Raw genomic sequence first — 18,557 nt, 5'->3', positions numbered from 1 at the left:
CATATACTCGGTTTAATCGAAATATATTTAACGTCAAAGTACCAGGTGCGGCTTGTTCCTTTTTCGACAAAGATGGCACGTTTTTTATTTAGATACTTTTTAACTTAAATACCGAATGCCCCAATTGATTTTATTAAATTTGGTAGCATGGATGTTTTCAATGGTAACATTGCTATACCTACAAATAAAATAAAAAAGTTTTAAAAGTATAAAATATATATGTACATATTTAAAGTCCAGCTCCACGTAACTAATGAGAGATTTGGTAGCTCATGTGGAAAGCGCAGGAAATAAACATCAGCAAGCGGAAAACTGAATTGAAAGCGGACAAATTTGAAGAAAGGGAGAGTGAAATAGTCGTGTTATTGTTTTTGTAATACCATAAAACATAAAAGCACCTTACCAAAACAGTGATAGTCATTTGGCCGATATGATAGTTGTTATAATAATAATATAATAATAAATACAAATATTATATAGTCATTGTTGTTGGAAGTATCCACCAAAGTTCAGAACAAATCTCACATTCATAAAGTCTATTTGTATACGTGTGGTTTTTTATCTTCGTTTAACTTATGGATTTTGACGACAAATTAAACATATAGTTATACTGCTTCCCTCCGCCGCCGTAGTCGAATGGGTTGGTGCGCGATTACCATTCGGAATTCACGGAGAGGTCGTTGGTTCGAATCTCGGTGAAACCAAAATTTATAAAAACACATTTTTCTAATAGCGGTCGCCCCTCGGCAGGCAATGGCAAACCTCCGAGTGTATTTCTGCCATGAAAAAGCTCCTCATAAAAATATCTTCCGTTCGGAGTCGGCTTGAAACTGGAACATTGTGTTCCACATTTGTGGAACAACATCAAGACGCACACCACAAATAGGAGGAGGAGCTCGGCCAAACACCTAACAGAAGTGTACGCGCCAATTATTTATTTATTATACTGCTTCCCTCAATGCTTTTGTTTGTAGGTATTCATCATCACATGCGACAAATCACAATTGATTTAATTTTTAGTCACGGTTGATTCATTAAAAGTGCTGTAAGTATCCATCATAAATAAATGAAAAGCGATCAATTACATTTCAGCGTTGTAAGTGCCTGTAAGGGGCGCATGTTAGCTATTTCGACAAACTGAGTGCTCAAATTATTGGGATATCACTTTGCGTCATTATCAAAAATATGGTTTTTTGTTAATGATTTTTCTGAGGAGTGGTATTTGTGCTACATAAGGGTATCAAATGCATTCATCAATATCCAAATTGGGCTCGCGCGAGTTATTCTGAATAGAGTTGAGACAAAAAATGTACTTTTTGCTGCAGCATCATGCGCTTGCTTTATTGATATAGATTCAAAACTAAAGAACTTCTGTATACTAAGTGCTATTTATAATACTAGGATGCCCCGGTAAGGATTGCAGTGGAAGATTTCATTGCGAATTGAAAACATTTGCCAATGTATGTATGCCAAAAATGCTACCAGAATACCAAGAATGATAGAATACAAGATTGGGCCTTCCGAATTCGCGTGTCGTAAGAGCCCAAGAATAAGCAAACCAAAGGAAGGTGAATTACTTGTTTGTGAAGAGGAAGAGTAGGCGGAAGCAATGGAGACAACCAAACACCAGAAATTATACACACACACACACTTTCTTGCCACGGCGTCTTCCGCATAAAAACGCAAACAAACTGTACCTTAAAGGTTTATATTAATTTGTGCTTTCATTATTTAACACACGGCACTTCGTTTTGGTTGTTTTGTTTAGTTCAAATCTCACAAATCGCAATATTACCAAGCCATTCACTGAATTTCCATAAACATGTATTTTCCCCTTCTTTTGTTTGTTTTATATTGGAAAGCGAACTGACGTCAGACTAGTAAAAATCACGAAGGATAAAACTGTTTTGGGAGTGCGCCACCTACGCTACTTTTTTACATACAACCCTTTGTTTTCAGTATAATCATTATTTTTATGAATGTAAAGAAAAACGTCGAAGTAAAAACTAAATAAAATAGATGCCGGCAAAGGAAACAGTATTGTAGACATAATCCTAACAAAATGTATATTAGGTATTATTAACTATACTTTAATGTAACAGAAAAAAGCGTGTATCCATAAACGCTTTGTCCTCTTATTACATATTATAAAATGTAATATCGAATTTCGAATGTGTATTACTGCCATAATATACTGAAAAGTGCGTTCACATGTGCATTAATTACCAATAAATCCACAAAATTAATCTACCCGTTCACATATGGCAGATTACCTGCAAAATTGACAATCAGCTGTCAATACTGTTGTGAAAAGTTTCTCTGCATAGTAATTATTTTGGTGGAACACTTCGGTGTTTTTGGTTTGTTTAATTATTATGAACGATATGAAAAAAAAATACAAGGAGAAGGAATAGTTAATTTAATTGTGCAATTGGATGCTAATAACACTGTGCGACAATTTTGGGGTCATCAAAATCAAACCACACCGGACCTTTTTTTTTTGAAAATATACCTATTCAATAGCAAAACCCTCGCTGTGTTTTTAAAAGTTAGCTCGATTTTTTTTTTATAGCGTTTTGAAGTTTTCTATTTTCATGAGATTTTGGAGTTTTACCTGTACGCTAAATTTGACTTATAAATCGACCTTTGTTTGATTTAATCGATTTATTTTGTCATAGCTTGATGCAGAAATTTCGTACATGTACAAATAAACTTATTTTGAGAAGAACCTATATCTCAATACGCAATTTTGAATACCAAAATTTCGAAAAATTGTATGTTTTTACCATTTTTTACTGTAATTATGAAAATAATTAAAATTTCTCACTATTTCTTCTAGCAAAAATGTTGCAAAATGTACTAAAAAAGTCATTTATAAGATAAAAACATAAAACTGAACTTTATGTTTGTTATTTTCTAAAAAAATAAATTTTTAACAAGATTTTTCTTCATAAAAATAATTTTTTTATACTCTGCTTTAAATTTTTTTTTAAATATCTAAAAACTCTGTAGGTAAAAATATTAAATAGATTAAGTAAAAAGAATATAGACTTGAATTCTTATAACTTTTTTTTTTTTTTTATTAAAATAAAGAATTTTTACGTACTAAAACCTTAGAGACGAGCTCTTTTCGACAATGATTGAATTTCAACATCATCATTATCAGAGTAATCAGATTCATCAGTAAAGAATTCCATGCCTGTCTCTTCTTCTTCTACCTCATATTCTTTTTCCTCCTGGTTACTCCATTTTCCTTCATTTTCTTCCTGGTCGTATTGAAAAATATGTTTACTCCACCAACATATTTCGGCTAGTATGGCACCTGGAGCTCATTTTCCTCGGTATCTTGACTCAAATGGCATCGCAGTTTGATGGTAGCGCTCTCCTTGCTCATCTGATTCTGTCGACAATTGTTGACTAAAATAGTCCAAATGTTGGTGAAGAAAATAGCAGAAAACGTTAATATTTGCAGGACAATTGTACATTTTTTATTTTCTTAATTCATAAAAAATTCACGTAAATGAAATTAATAAATTCAAATATGTTAACAAAAACCGTATTGTTCACAAAAAAATATTTCACATCAAATTAATCTCATGAAAATAGAAAACTTCAAAACGCAATAAAAAAAAAAATCGAGCTAACTTTTAAAAACCCAGCGAGGGTTTTGCTATTGAATAGGTATATTTTCAGAAAAAAAGGTCCGGTGCGGTTTGATTTTTGATGTCGCACTGTGTAATTAACAGTTGGAGAAAATCCGTAAACGACGTTTACTGAGGTTTCAAAAAATAATGCAGCAATACGCATTCGAAATTCGATATTACGTTTTATAATAAGTAATAAGAGGACACACGTTTAATTAGAATTATGTCTACAAACCTGTTTTCTGGATGCCGGCAAATCCATTTTATTTAGGTTTTACTTTTACGTTTTTCTTTACACGCGTAAAAATAGTGATCTATTACACAGAAAACACAGGGTTGTATGTCTCTGTTTTATAATCTAAGATTTTGGGACAGAAATTGTTTATGGGGAATCTCGCTTTTTAATTATGGACTGGGAGTTAAGCACGAAAAAGTAGATCATCTACTTATATGTGAACGTATTATAAACGTGGTTTACAGATTTCCTCCAACTGTTTATTACTAGTAGCCAATTGTGCAATTAAATTAGCTATTACTTCCTTATTCAAATCGCTAATAATAATTAGCGGCCGCCGTAGCCGAATGGGTTGGTGCGTGACTACCATTCGCAATTCACAGAGAGACCGTCGGTTCGAATCTCGGTGAATCACCAAAATTAAGAAAAAACATTTTTCTAATGACGGTCGCCCCTCGGCAGGCAATGGCAAACCTCCGAGTGTATTTCTGGCATCAAAAAGCTCCTCGTAAAAATATCTGCCGTTCGGAGTCGGCTTAAAACTGTAGGTCCCTCCATTTGTGGAACAACATCAAAACGCACACCACAAATAGTAGGAGGAGATCGGCCAAACACCCAAAAAGGGTGTACGCGCCAATTATATATATATATAATAATAAATAAAAAAAAACCAAAAACTCAAAAATATTCCACAAAAGCAATTTCTATGAAGAAACACCTTTCACCTTCAGCATTGGCAGCTGATTTTCCATTTTAGGGGTAATCTGCCATATGTGAACGGATAGATTAATTTTCTGGATTTATTGCTAATTACTGCATATGTGACCGTACTTTCACAAAATGCTATATACGCAATTATTATGAGTTGAAAGCAACCCTCTCTGCAACCCTGTCTTACAAATTATGAAGTCAAAGCAAAATTACGAAACAATAGAAATAATATTTGTGTTTTAATATTCACAATATTTATAGAGCCCGTAAATAAAATTTCGATTAGCAGTTTGGTTTGGTTAGCGTGACGAAATCAAAGTGATCTGTTTTCTTATCATAGTCGCTAAACAAAGAGGAATATATCTATATATTATACCAATTACTTGGTCAAGGCCAACTGAATTTTTGCAATTCCTTGATTATGCGATAAAAATCTATACTAGTCTAGGAAAAATGGATCCAGTAACGACGAATGCTAAAATACCCTTAAAGCAAGCTGAAGTTTCTATTCGGCGTTTCAATGACCTAGCCATTCCACATCACTTGGGGCTACTAAAGAATCATCGCAGCAATATTGAAAAGAGCTTGGCCCTAGGTGATTGGAACAAAATAAAAAAGGAAGAGATTAATGCAACCCGCGTCATAAAGCAAATAAAGAATTTGTTGTTGGAGATGGATGCTTTGCGAGAGAAAGTATGTACTGAGGATTTAAAACGATTTGATTCCATGATGGAAGAAGGTAAAAATAAAGCTTTCAAGGGGATGAGTGAATATTTGGGTGAGTTGGCATTGTTTAGATAAATACGAAAATAATTTAATTATATTTAAAGAGTTGCAACTTAAAACACCGTCATATAGTAGCCAATCATATTCAATGGAGGGTGCCGAAGAAAACGAAGGCGTTCAACCTGTTGAGATAGGTACGACCGTGGCACATCGACAAATTATACCTGCCATAGAGACGAATTTTCAGCAGCAGGAATACCAATTACAACAACGACAATCGTGTTTAGATGAATTGGAACAGTTACAGAGTGAGATACGCGATCTTAATGGAATATACTACAACATGCACAATCTTGTTCAAGAGCAAGGAGAAAATGTGCGAGTTATTGCTGACAACGCCGAAGAGGCGCTTGAACAAGTACAAATTGGTGAAAGCAACTTGCGCCGGGCACTAACGTACAAAAAAGCAATGTATCCAGTTGTGGGAGCGCTGTTAGGCACTTGCGTAGGAGGACCCATTGGACTAGTGGCTGGTTTGAAAGCAGGGGGGCTTGCGGCTGTAGGATGCGGACTACTCGGATTTACTGGGGGTTCTGTTCTGAAAAACAACCCATCTGCAAATCCTGTAGTGATGCAAGGTAATATTGAAGAAGAGAGCTCCCAAGAGAATATGGAATTACAAAAAAAAGAAGAATGACCCCTGGGAAGAGGCGAGTTTCCACAGCGTAAGAGGAAGGACACTCGTCAAGTTTTGGTAGTTCCAGCAAGAGGGAATTCGGCATTAGATCCTGTAGTACAAGCTACAACTGGTGTGATATGTAGCGTACGCAGTTATTGTTCCATACAATGAAGACTTATTTATTTATACACTTAACCTAGTATTTGCTTTATAATTTTTTTTTTTTTGTACTTTTAAACACTTTAAGAAAGTTTGTTTACCAATTATGTATCTAATGAAACCAATGAAGAGCAACTAAAGTTGTATATATACATACATACGTAAAATGTTTTGCTTTTTATGTTAATGGCATTCGAATAATTGCATGTAAGGTTTCTGTTTAGAAAATATACTCTAATCTAGATGTTAAAAAGTGGTTGAATCTAGTTAATCAATTTTAAACCTCCGAGTGCATTTCTGTAATGCAAAGTTTCTCATAAAACAACCAACTTCATGGGCTGCTTGAAATTTCACTTAAGAGACAGCATCAAAACTAAGAGGACTAATCATCTTTCAAGAATGTGGTTAAGCCAGGAATTTTGGAATTTGGGAGAAACATTTTGTTTTTGGGGGAAATATTTTGTTTTCATTAAACTTGTTATCCCGAACTTACTTTTGCAGAAGCACACACAAAATTTCACCTACTTTTCCCCCTTACGCTTCAATATAAATGTATAACGAATTGAGTGAAAGGATTTCTTCCCCACTTGACCTCTAAATTGTGCGGAACACATTCAAGAACCTTAATAACTTCAAAGTACTTGGTTCTAAAATCCGTATATCACATGCATACTCGTTTATCAAATAGGCATATATGTATTTATCTTTCAAATACAACAGAATCGAAAATATTTAATTCATTAACTTATACTCTAAGAAGACAGTGTTACCAATTGAGGTTACTATAACTAAAGTGGCACATTCGCTGTTGTCCACGTCTGCTTGAAACGCTTTTTCATTGCGTGTACCTTCTTACGCATACGCTTAGCTGTGGTCTTTGGTTTATACCAGGGTGGATAAGAACCATGTTGGTCCTTCATTGTTTTACTGTTATAGACGTGAACTTTCCCAGTCTTTTCATTTACTTCTGTAAAACTTTGTCCTGGTTCACGTCGTTCCTCGATTTCATGTTCCAGTTCTTGTTCTTCGCGTGATTTTTTGTCCTGTAGGGGAAATATAGACGTTTAATATATTTATATACATTAACAATTCACATATATATTTGATTTGTACATGTTTCAACTCTTTTGCAGTTTTTACAGTAGCAACATCAGACACATCCTTCATGATTTCATTTCCATCAGCGTCTATAAGGCCCAAAGTTTTCTTTAGGCGAATGAGTTCTTTTGCTTCATACCGCGCCTTTTTTATTTTATTCATTTCATCACGTCGTTTACGGGATCGATTTGTACGACCCATTTTGAAGATTTATAAAATAAAAACACTCAAATGTGGTTCAAGTAAATGTAAACACGTGTGATATTTTACTAAAGAGAATTTGTCAAAGAACGTCAAACTAAGCAGAACGGTCAAGTGTTTCATTAAATTGCCTTATACTACGTTTACATTAGGAATATTCGTATACATTTACATTAGGTATATAACCACAACAACATTTAGAGAATAAAGTATCTTACCTTAATAAGGTTTTACTCAAGAAGACTGAAGTTATTTATTAATGTCAAAAAAGGGAAAACTTGTTTGAGTAATGTAGGTGTCCAGACTTATATACATATTATAGAAAGAAAATAACCTGGCAACGAAATACACCCCAGAATTTTTTTATTAAATGTTCACCGAAACTTAACACCAAGAAATCAAAAATAATAGGATTGGAGCTGATATAAAATGTATGTTTATATTTGATGCTACTTTTATTTTGTTATATATCTTTGTTTTAACGAAAATAGAAAAAAAAAACAGTCAACCAAAATTAAATTTAGAATGGAAAGTAGTAATGAAAGCGGCAGAAGATAACAGCACATAATATTATGGTAAGAGAAAAGTTGTGTTCAATTAAGCTGCGGTAACAACAACGCGTGCAATTGTTGGCGTATGCCTATGATATTGGCATCATCGGCCTTAACAATCGCGCTGTTAGTTCTGCCTTCTTCAAACTGGATAAAGAGGCAAAGCCTCCTGTCATCAAACAAACAGTCGGAGCACTCGCGTATCGGCACCCACGTTACTGTTGACAGTTATGATTTCGAGGTTGTAAAATACTTCGTTAATTTAGGAAATCCAACGTAGAATCTCTCTTATCAACAAGTGCTACTTTGGACTAAGTAGGAAAATGAGTAGTAAAGTCCTCCCCCGACGAACTCAGCTAACACTCTACAAGGATCTCATCATACCAGTCCTAACGTATGGCGCAGAAAAGTGGACGATGACAACATCCGATGAAGCAACGCTTGGGGTGTTTGAAAGAAAGATTCTGGGCAAGATTTTTGGACCTTTGCAAGTTGGCAACGGCGAATATCGCAGGCGATGGAATGATGAGATGTATGAGCTTTACGACGACATAGACATAGCGCAGCGAATAAAGATCCAGCGGGTACGTTGGCTGGGTCATGTCGTCCGAATGTATACAAAAGCTCTAGCTCTGAAAGTATTCGATGCGCTACCAGCGGATGGTAGTAGAGGAAGAGGAAGACCTCCTCTGTGTAGGAAAGATCAGGTGGAGAAGGACTTGGCTTCACTTGGTGTGTCCAACTGGCGCCGGTTAGCACGAGAAGAAACGACGGGTACGCTTTGTTAAACTCGACCAAAATCGCGTGGGCGGTTATCGCGCCAATTAAGAAGAAGAAGAAGAACAGAAAGTGTAATACTACTGATTGGGTGTTATGAACCGAGAACGCTAGCGCCAATTTCTAGATTTACATGTACATATATATGAGAATATTCATATGTATGTATGTATATGAAAATATTTTCATAAACAGGAAATATGTGGAATAAAAAATCGCGAATAAAACATGTAGCCTCTACCCACCGTTCCAAATACATTGCGGGCGTAATGGATAGTAAGCCGAAAATGTAACATGTCTGAGTTAACTGAGCGTACTGACGAGAAATTTAGATGGTGTTCGCTCAAATTATAACTTAATTATCACTTAAGCAGCATTCCTCAAACATTTATAGAAAACTGATTAGGAAAAATGTGCCTAGTTTTTTGTATTAAAATAGCTAGCTTTTGTGAACCAAATGTTAGGTTAGGTTCATTAAAAAAGGAAAATGTTAGAAAAGATATAAAGAAAAACTTTCTTGTAAACAACACATAACGTTTACACCAGGTTAGTAGTTCGTTCTGTGAAATTCCCAGAGATTCAATATGCCCACATTCTGTATTCCCTCCTGCCTCGACTGTATGGAAATACGTCCTTACAATAATTACGATCCACTTTTTACGAAGTTGGAATTTACGTTTATTGTGGATGAATAGAACATAATAAAGTAAATGATAAAGTCAAGAAAAAAAACAAGAGAAGAAAAGACCTTCCGAATTGACTATTTGGATATAAGTAGAATATTTTGCAGCCAAACATATTTGACGGTTCATGAAATAAATCAGATAAAGTATTGTTGAAGGCACCATGGTGTTGCGGTCGGGTATTATTATTCCATTTCAGTTTCGTGATAGTAAGAAGCTCCTAATGATCGGAGTGCCTGAAGAAAACCGCAATTTGAACATCTGGGATTTAAGAAATGTTGGTAGGTTCAATAAACAGACAAGAACGCATAATAAGGATTCGCGTGAAATTAGAATCTTTATGTTAAAAGACTACTTGTGTATATTTATAATGCGAAAGTGATTGGGTTCGCAATGAGTATAAAAGTCGATTTTGCTTTCTGTTTCAGTGAGGGCCGCATTTGGGATATATAACTTCGAATTTAGAAATAAGAAGATTGGATTTAATATTCCTGATGAGCTGCTGCTACACTACTTGGCCCAGCGCCACGATCTAACCAATTTCGTTATAGAAATTGGGCAAGGTGAGTTAGGTCAGTTGTTGCTATTGTAACATAAAAATTCCCCATAAATGTTTGGGGAACGCTGCTGAAGTGACAGTCCTCCACCGGATTTAAATCCAGATTTTTCCGGTAATGTAGATTGAGTATCCTAAGAAAAAATTAATTCAGTATTTTCTTTTACAAATTAATTTATTTTTTTTTGCACCATGGTATGTATCTTAAACTAAAAATTTTAGTTCTTTTAAAAGTGAAAAATTAACCACAATTCATAATATTTATTTGACTATATAACTCGTTTTAAAACTAGTAAAGCTAAGCTCTCTCTTATTAATATACAGCAAAAAAATCATCAACCATCATCCATATCAAAATACCTCACGCATGTTTTATATTTACAGATGTTTTACAAGGCAGAAGTTCAATTGCCATTGCTCAAAAATTTAAGTTCCTGTTCCTGTATTCTGTTGTTTGGGTTCAATGCACTCCAACTCAAAACTTCTCTTATTTCACTCATCAGAGGTGAAAACCGATTGGTATGTGGTGACTTGAACTCGCATCACGATCTTTGACATTTAAACCTGCTAACTTCTGGCAACCACTAAACCTGCCCAAAAACCACATACATCGGGAGTACCTCGGGAGTATGTTAATGGCTAATTATGTAGGGTGGCTACCGCGGTGAGCTGAATGACAACACTTAGTGCGACACCTGTCTAAGCAGGGCTCTGTAAGGGTGCTAAAACAACATCCCCATTGTGGACATGAAACACGAAGTGATAAAAAATGTAGTTTTTATTAACGTTCACCTTAGGAAAGCAATGGCGAACACCCGAGGCCATTTCATAAAAACCATCTAGCGTTCGGAGGTCTCACCATTTATTTTGACAACATCAATGCATATAGTACAAATTGGACGCCTATATTTAGTATTTGCATAATACATTCATGACGCTCAATTTATGGCCTCATACTGACAAATATTTGTCTTGAATATGATTGATTCGGTCCCCGTAGGCGAATGGGTTAGTGCGTAACTACCATACGGCCCAAAGCTCTAAACTTTGTACAAAATTCATTAAAAAATTAACAAATCATTAAAAAACCATTTCAACTTCGGCTCCAAACTGTCATTCTCTGAGGATGCATTGGCTTCTCGACGATCAATTGCGGATTTTCTGATCCCCAGATGTGTCAGTTTTGATTGATAACATAGGCGCCGACATAAAAATATGATTTTGTCTTTTTTTCATTCATCGAACTGTTTGGGCTACGCAACTTTGACTTCGGAAATAAGTTTGCAATAATTTCCCACGTTGTTCAAGCATAAAGCGTAACATTTCGTCCATAGTATTTCGGCAATTCATTCCGGTGCATCCTTATAGCCCCCAGTTTTCGGCTACAAATTTTTTTAAACGATAAAATGCATTCCAAACCGTCATTTAAGGTATTTTTCAACATTTGAATACTTTTTTGGTACGAAATATTTTATCACGGATTGCAGCCACTATACCCCCATTCCATACATATTTACCACTATCAACGTTTGGCTTCTGTAAATAAAGAAATAGGTATATGTGTAAATTGGTTTTTCTTAAAAGAAAAAATTCTGATACTTTTCGACTTAGGCCTCTATTTCCTGTGTCTACAGATTTCTTCATATAAGTTTAACCGAATATATTGGATTGGGGAATAAGTTCGTAGCGTTTTGCCGAAGACTTTTGTTGAAACAAAAAACAATAATTATATCAATAAGTTAACCAATTATATAATCGCCGTTGCTGTTTACAACTTCTTCCCACCTCTCCTCCAATTTGTTGATGCCGTTCCGCTAAAAATCACCTGGTCTGGTATCAAAGAATTTGTTGAGCCTGCTTTTAAGGATCTCTTTGTTATCGAATGAATTCATATGGTTTGACAGGGAGCGGAAATGATGGTAATCGGTCAGTGCAAGATCCGGAGAATACGGCGGATGCTGAAGGGCCTCCCATTCGTTCTCTTGGAGTGCGGCATTCACGATTCGTGCAACGTGGGGCCTGGTGTTGTCGCGAAGGAGTATGGTTTGACAATGTCGATCAGGTGTTTTCAGTCCAATAGTCTGATTCCTGTCATTCTTTTCGAGCATTTCTAAGTGCACCATTCCCTCCCAGTCCCACCAAACACATATCTCCCGTGACTGTTCGGTACAAAAAAGGGCGTTTATGACCGCGTGTTGCTCGATGGCGGGCGAGATGCTAAGAAGCAATTTGTTTTTTTTTCGTTCCCATTGAATAAAGGTGATTGAAAATCGTTTTATGACCGCAGTTTATTTTTTCCGCTAATTCACGACTGGTTTGACGACCGTTTTCCTTCAAAAGTGATTTGAGACGTTCTTCGTCGAATTCTAAAGGCCTTCTGCTGCGGGACGTGTCATCGACGTCAAAGTCGCCATTTTTGACTTTGCAAACCATTTCCGTGCTGATGAAAAACAAAGAAGAGCAGATGTCGAAAATGTTGATTTTTGCCTCCTGGGTATTCCATTTCTAAGCTTCAAAACTAATAAATAATTAAATAACTCAAAAATACAATTAACATATATTAGTTTGCCAAACAGCAAACAACACGTGTAAAATAAAAGAAAATAAAAAACGCTATGAACTTATTCCCCAACCCAATATTAGGTATGAAATGTGTTATAGTTTATGAAAGTATTGTGGCTTTATAGAAAATGTTATATTTGTAACTGTTATAATATTGTAAAAATATTGGCCCGTAGTCATAGACCAACCTTAAAACACAATTTAGTTCAAACAAAATTCTGTAAAATTTTGCAAATCATAGATACAAAGCATTCGAGCAAATTACAGGCTTCATTTGAATTATGAGGAAACCTTGGATTACTAGATCAAATACGGCCATCCGAAGAAAAATTGTAAGAGTAACTTGGGCTGTCACGTCATAGAGGATCTGACGGAGAGCGACGCGAATGAAATGAAAACATGCTTATCGTTGTAAAACAGTATAATTGTGCCTTTGCAAAACTTGGCAGACTCTTTCGATTCGATGAGTCACCTCAAACGATGTCCGCTTTCCAGGCTTTTTTTGCGCTCTTTAAACTTTACGCACGAGTGGATCTTACGATCACTTTTTGACTGATTGGACGACTAACGCGTGTGTATGTAGATATTTGGTGCGCAACTAAGTTCTCGCTGTTTTTTTTGATGAAAATACAACTTTATTCTGAAAAAATGGTTACAAGTGAATCATTGAAAGTATTGCTCATCGCTGGCTACTAGTTTCTCTCATCTTTCTGGTAGATCTCGTATACCGTCTCGGTAAAACTGTTCATCTTTAGAGGCTATCCACGGGTCAAGCCATTTTTTGATGTCTTCATATGAATGGTACTGCTGGTCAGCTAGACCATATGCCATCGATCAGGACAGGTGATAATCGGACGGCGCAATATCTGGAGAATATGGCGGATGGGGTTTCAGTGTTTCCAGGTAGCTTTTAACGGGCTTGGCAACGTGAGGCCGAGCGTTGTCATGCTGTAGAATTAGCTTTTCATGCCTCTCCGCGTATTGCGGCCGCTTCTCGCGTAGTGCTCGGCTCAATCGCATCAATTGGAGTCGATACCGATCCCCAGTGATGGTTTCGCTTGGTTTTAACAGTTCATAATAAATAACACCAACTTGGTCCCACCAAATACATAGCATAATCTTCGCAGCGTGAATATTTGGCCGAGGCGACGTCGTAGAAGCATGACCGGGCATTCCCCATGACTTTCTTTTCTTTAGATTGCTATAATGAACCCATTTTTCATCACCCGTCACGATACGATGAAGAAACCCCTTCCTTTTTTGCCGCTGGAGCAGTTGTTCACAGGCGAAAAAACGACGTTCAACATCCATTGGTTTCAACTCATAAGGAACCCAAGTTCTCTGTTTCTGAATGATTCCCAAAGCATACAATCGCTTGGAAATGGATTGGCGGGTAACACCTAATACTGAAGCAAACTCTTCCTGCGTTTGACACGGATCCTCATGGATCCATGGGAACCCAAGTTCCCTGTTTCTGAATGATTCCCAAAGCATACAATCACATGGAAATGGATTGGCGGGTAACACCTAATACTGAAGCAAGCTCTTCCTGCGTTTGACACGGATCCTCATTGAGCAATGTGCCTCCAATTCAGCGTCTTCGAAGGTGTTTGGCCTTCCTTCACGCGGACGGTCGTCAACATTAAAATCACCGTCTTTGAAGCGATGGAACCAATCTCGGCATCTCCATAAACTTTTTGTAGCTCTCGATGCGCTTTAGCCACCGTTTTTTTCGAATGAAAGAGAAAAATAAACACTTTCCGCAAATGACGATTATTTGGCTCAAAATCAGACATTTTCACAAAACCAAAAGTATATGATACCAAAACAAAATGACTAATGTGTCGAAACAGTTTGTTTATGACGTTTAGGTTATGTTAGAATCGACTAGCACACACTGCTGGCGGCATCTATTGACAAACAGCCGGAACTTAGTTGCGCACCATAGTAAATCAGTGAGATAACGGTATATCAAATCACCTTAGCAAACAATGCCGCAAATAGATATGTAAAAACACTTGCTTGACAGCTGACAATTTAATTGTTTGGCATTGCTGGATTGAAAAAGTTGACCGCTACGAAGTACTGGTAAAACTATACAAGTTAATGAGATAAAATTCAATAAGAGGCGATGATTTTAGCTAAAAACTTGCAAATAACTTCAATATTTTAGTATGCCAAAACAAAACTGTATATAACATTTTATTATAACACCTCGGCCAGCAATGTTTTTGCGGAAGTATGTATCGATGTAGGCGGTGCTTCTTATATGCTTTCGTTTTTTTAGTCGGTACTGCATCATCCAAAATCGTATAATCTCGTAATATTCTCTGATTAGGAATCATATTATTGCACTTGCAATTTTTTAACAAGATCGTGCCAATCACTTTAAATTCTTCACAATTTTGACAGCAAAACAGCAACTTAAAATCTTATTTTAACAATTCAAAATCTCGTTCTCCTCATTTTAGAGTTAAAACTCAGTTTTTGTGATGAAATGCATTTTAAGTTGATATAAAAAATTTTAATCGTTAAAACTTGTATTTAACTTCTCTATGACTACGGGCTAATAACTTCATGCTCACCGCACTGCAGTTGCCCTCTTGTAAGTTCCTTAACATATTTACATTAAATCTAGCAATTTTAATATGCTCTTTATTTCAGCCAATCCAAGTGAGGTGGCGCAAAACAATGGATTGATTGACTCGTCCTCTTCCGCGAATTTCGTAGCGTCTTGTGCTACTTTGCATTTAAATGGAAATGCACACGTTCCGGAAGATAGCAGACAAGAATTTAGAGACCCGTTTGATAGCAAACATCTTAAATTTGCGGAAGTTTCTGAAAGACAAAGCCCATTCACAAGTGCTTCCGAAACACTTGATAAAGATTGTATTTACCAAGAGTACCCGGAGCAAATCGAAAATTCAAAACTGATATCACTTACTAAAGAACATGTAGTTCCGAAATCTGAGCAGAATAAATGCGAAATGGAACAAAACCAAAGGTTGAAAATGGACGATATACAGGACCAGCCAAATGAAGAATCCCAGCTATTTTGTCCACGACAGCCACTGGAATTTAGAGACGACGCTGACATTCATCTTAAAAAAGTTAATTATCAGCAACACCCATTTGCTCCATGTGCATTGAATCGTTTCAGAAGTGAGTATTTTTGCTTTATACTTTTATTAGGATGCAAATTGATTGTAAATTTTTCAATAGGGCGAGGAGAAAGAATGTCCAAGAATCAAAAAGAAATGTATGTTAAATATTTTGAAGAAAACCCGTGTATGCTATCTCAGCGACGAAACGATTCGGTGTTGGAAGCCCATTGGAGTAAGTTGGCGGCTATTTTAAACAATGTGCCGCAAGGAGCAGTTAAAAACGTGGAGGAATGGAAGCAAACCTTTGATGCTTGGCGATACCGAGTGTTTATGTACTATCGGTACAATTACAAGCTTGCTGGATCAGTCACCCACAATGTAAAAAATTTCAAGCCTCTTACTTCAACGGATCAACGTGCGTATTCCATGTGGACGAGCTATAAGAATACGCCATCTCCGCAATCAGATAAAGCTGATACGTTCTGTAAATCGGCAACTATTCAGGCGAGGTATAACTATTGAAGACATAAGCAGTCGTAGTGGTTGCCAGCGTTTATTTTTATTTTATTCACAAAGCCGTAATCGTAATGCCTATAATGTACCATTAAAAAAATAAAAATGTATATAAAAATAAATATAAAGGTTTTAATAAAAAATCGAATCGTTATAAAGATTAATTTCGTATTCTCATTGCAATACTCGGAAATATGTAGCATATTAATGTTTTTTATTTTATTTTATTTTTTATTTTTTTTTTCAAATATAGTTTATGACCCTTGTAAAGAAAATTTCACTTCGATTGGGAGTTGTGCAACATGCCATTGCTCAGTAGCACCAAAGTCATCTTTGGAAATGCATGAAAATGCAGGCACTCCTATTTACCACACAGCTGTTGGGGGACGCTCTAATGCCAGTGGAACAAGTTCACAAAATTCTCAAAACGCCGATGAACTTCCAGCAATAAAAATGCGGATGCAGCATGTGAATCTGCCCCCAGGCGAAGTAAATCATATGGATATAGAGCCAAAAATTGATTATGATTCCGCGATTAATGCGGCCGGCGCGAACACTGATGTAGAAGACTCTTCGCCTCCGCCAATGGCGGTTCATACGAAATCTAACGTATATGTTGATGAAGAGCAGCAACAACACCAACAGGAGTTGCACTTGGAACGTTTACATCACGAGTACGCTTTGCAACAACACCAACAACAACAGCATTTCGAAGCATTGATGCAGGAAAATACTACAGGAAATAGCTTCAGACGTAAGTCATAGATGCATACACACAAATTTTATGCAGATACAAGGGGACAACTTTTTTTAAATATTGCACTTTTAGAACGAAAGGAGCGTATGTCGAAGAAACAGAAAGAAATATATGTTAACTTTATGGAACAAAATCCCGTTATTAACGAACATCGCCGAAGTGACCCCATTTTGGATCAGTATTGGGTAAAATTAGCGGATATTCTGAATTCAGTGCCACAAGGCGCTGTGAAACACGTAGCTGAGTGGAAGCAGGTAAAAGTAATATAATAATATTTGTGCTTATGTCAATTCGTAATTAGTTATTAAACTCATTTCATACCCTAGACTTTCGACAACTGGCGCTATCGGGTGTTTTTGTATGCCCGATATAATTCGAAAATATCCGGAGCTGATGCCTTAAACCCAAAAAGCTTTAAGCCTCTCACACAAACGGACAAGCGGGCATATCACTTTTGGATAAGAAACCCTGATACAGCTCCACCCGACTTGGAAAAAATGCGAAATGTGTTCGTGAATCTAGAGGAGACCCAACAAGAATAGGTGTGGACCACCTACACCCGCAATGCCTTTAGAGTAGTAGCGATAGTTAAATTGATAATCCTATATTACGTTAAGACTATAAGTACTGTAATTTTTGTCATACAAATATTATAAGAAATATGTTCATTAAATATTAATGAATCGAAAATATAGTAATTTAAAATTAAAACTTTCTTTTTTTGTACAAGAGTCTTCTTGTTGTTATAGCAAATAACACTCACTCATCTTTCCCCCTCCCTTCAATTCCCCCCGTTTTCTGGGTTTCTCGTTAATTGATATTGGCTGCACTGCTCTAAGAGGGGTTTGGAACAGAAGAATAAAAGAGAAAAACCTAATTAATTTAAATTAGGTTCAAGTTAAAACCGTTCACAAGCTAGTTTATAGTTGGTTTTAAGCAAATTAAACTGAAAAAAATGACCAAAGGCCATACACCTAAATATTGAATAAAAATGCTTCCTTTTCAACAATTGAAAAATATTTCGTTTGAGACTGGTTTAATCTATTTTAGTTAGATGAATATAATTTTTATTTTGATGTTTTCTCAGAAGTCCTCCACACTATATCCTTTTGGTCTGTGTTACTTCTATTCCTCCGTAAAGAAGTTAGGCGATTTATCACTTGATTTCTGTAAAATAAATAAATACATCCTTTTGAAGTGTATCCCCAGCATCCTTAATCGTTCTCAGTTCATTTCCTAGTCTGTCAACTCATAAGCTCTTGTAGACAGTCTTTTTCGCTTTCATTCCAATTCTGCTCACGATTTCTTCCCTAATTTGTAAAATATACACACACTAAGATGCAAACCAAGTCGCACATTAGCTAATAAAAAAGTTGTGAGTTGGACATTCCGATACTATTGAGTATTTCGAGGTCATTACCAGAAAATTTCAGAATTATAAAGGGTCATACAAAATACGCATGTTCGTTTGAAATGAAACATGTAAAAATTTAGATTCTTTCAGATTCCACTATTTTTATTCAAAATACGGCTCATAATATTATATGTGATAAAGGCATCATTTAAATGTCTACAATGAGCACGTCTACAGGCAAAATGCG

The 18,557-nt window shown here is 36.1% G+C and overlaps 3 protein-coding genes across 8 annotated transcripts; 2 read left to right on the top strand and 1 right to left on the bottom strand.

Annotated features, from left to right (window-relative positions):
• The first annotated feature begins 4,767 nt into the window (after nt 1-4,767).
• Nucleotides 4,768-6,312, top strand: LOC128861211 (syntaxin-17). The gene is made up of 2 exons (XM_054099170.1): nt 4,768-5,368; nt 5,421-6,312. Exons 1-2 carry the CDS (start codon nt 5,044-5,046, stop codon nt 6,011-6,013), a joined length of 918 nt encoding a protein of 305 aa, XP_053955145.1. The 5' UTR covers nt 4,768-5,043; the 3' UTR covers nt 6,014-6,312.
• Nucleotides 6,313-6,826: 514 nt separating this feature from the next.
• Nucleotides 6,827-7,545, bottom strand: LOC128861213 (protein LLP homolog). Its single transcript, XM_054099171.1, has 2 exons — nt 7,268-7,545; nt 6,827-7,197 (listed from the first exon to the last, which is right to left on the bottom strand). The coding sequence occupies exons 1-2, from the start codon at nt 7,451-7,453 to the stop codon at nt 6,943-6,945; spliced, it is 441 nt and encodes a 146-aa protein (XP_053955146.1). The 5' UTR covers nt 7,454-7,545; the 3' UTR covers nt 6,827-6,942.
• Nucleotides 7,546-9,495: 1,950 nt separating this feature from the next.
• On the top strand, nt 9,496-17,632 carry LOC128860468 (uncharacterized). 6 transcript variants are annotated; one of them, XM_054098020.1, is made up of 5 exons: nt 9,496-9,745; nt 9,893-10,027; nt 16,453-16,953; nt 17,029-17,210; nt 17,283-17,632. In XM_054098020.1, the coding sequence occupies exons 1-5, from the start codon at nt 9,628-9,630 to the stop codon at nt 17,496-17,498; spliced, it is 1,152 nt and encodes a 383-aa protein (XP_053953995.1). In that variant the 5' UTR covers nt 9,496-9,627; the 3' UTR covers nt 17,499-17,632. The 6 variants fall into 6 exon arrangements, with proteins under 6 accessions (XP_053953995.1, XP_053953996.1, XP_053953993.1 ...); XM_054098021.1 differs by having other exon boundaries at nt 17,258-17,422; XM_054098018.1 differs by lacking the exons at nt 16,453-16,953; nt 17,029-17,210; nt 17,283-17,632 and adding exons at nt 15,247-15,744; nt 15,805-16,390 and having other exon boundaries at nt 9,893-10,036.
• The last annotated feature ends 925 nt before the right edge of the window (nt 17,633-18,557 follow it).

This window comes from Anastrepha ludens, chromosome 4 (assembly GCF_028408465.1).
Source record: "Anastrepha ludens isolate Willacy chromosome 4, idAnaLude1.1, whole genome shotgun sequence".
NCBI classification, from domain to species: Eukaryota; Metazoa; Arthropoda; class Insecta; order Diptera; family Tephritidae; genus Anastrepha; species Anastrepha ludens.
Note: the sequence above shows the minus strand (reverse complement) of the source record. Positions and strands in the feature narration are given on the sequence as shown.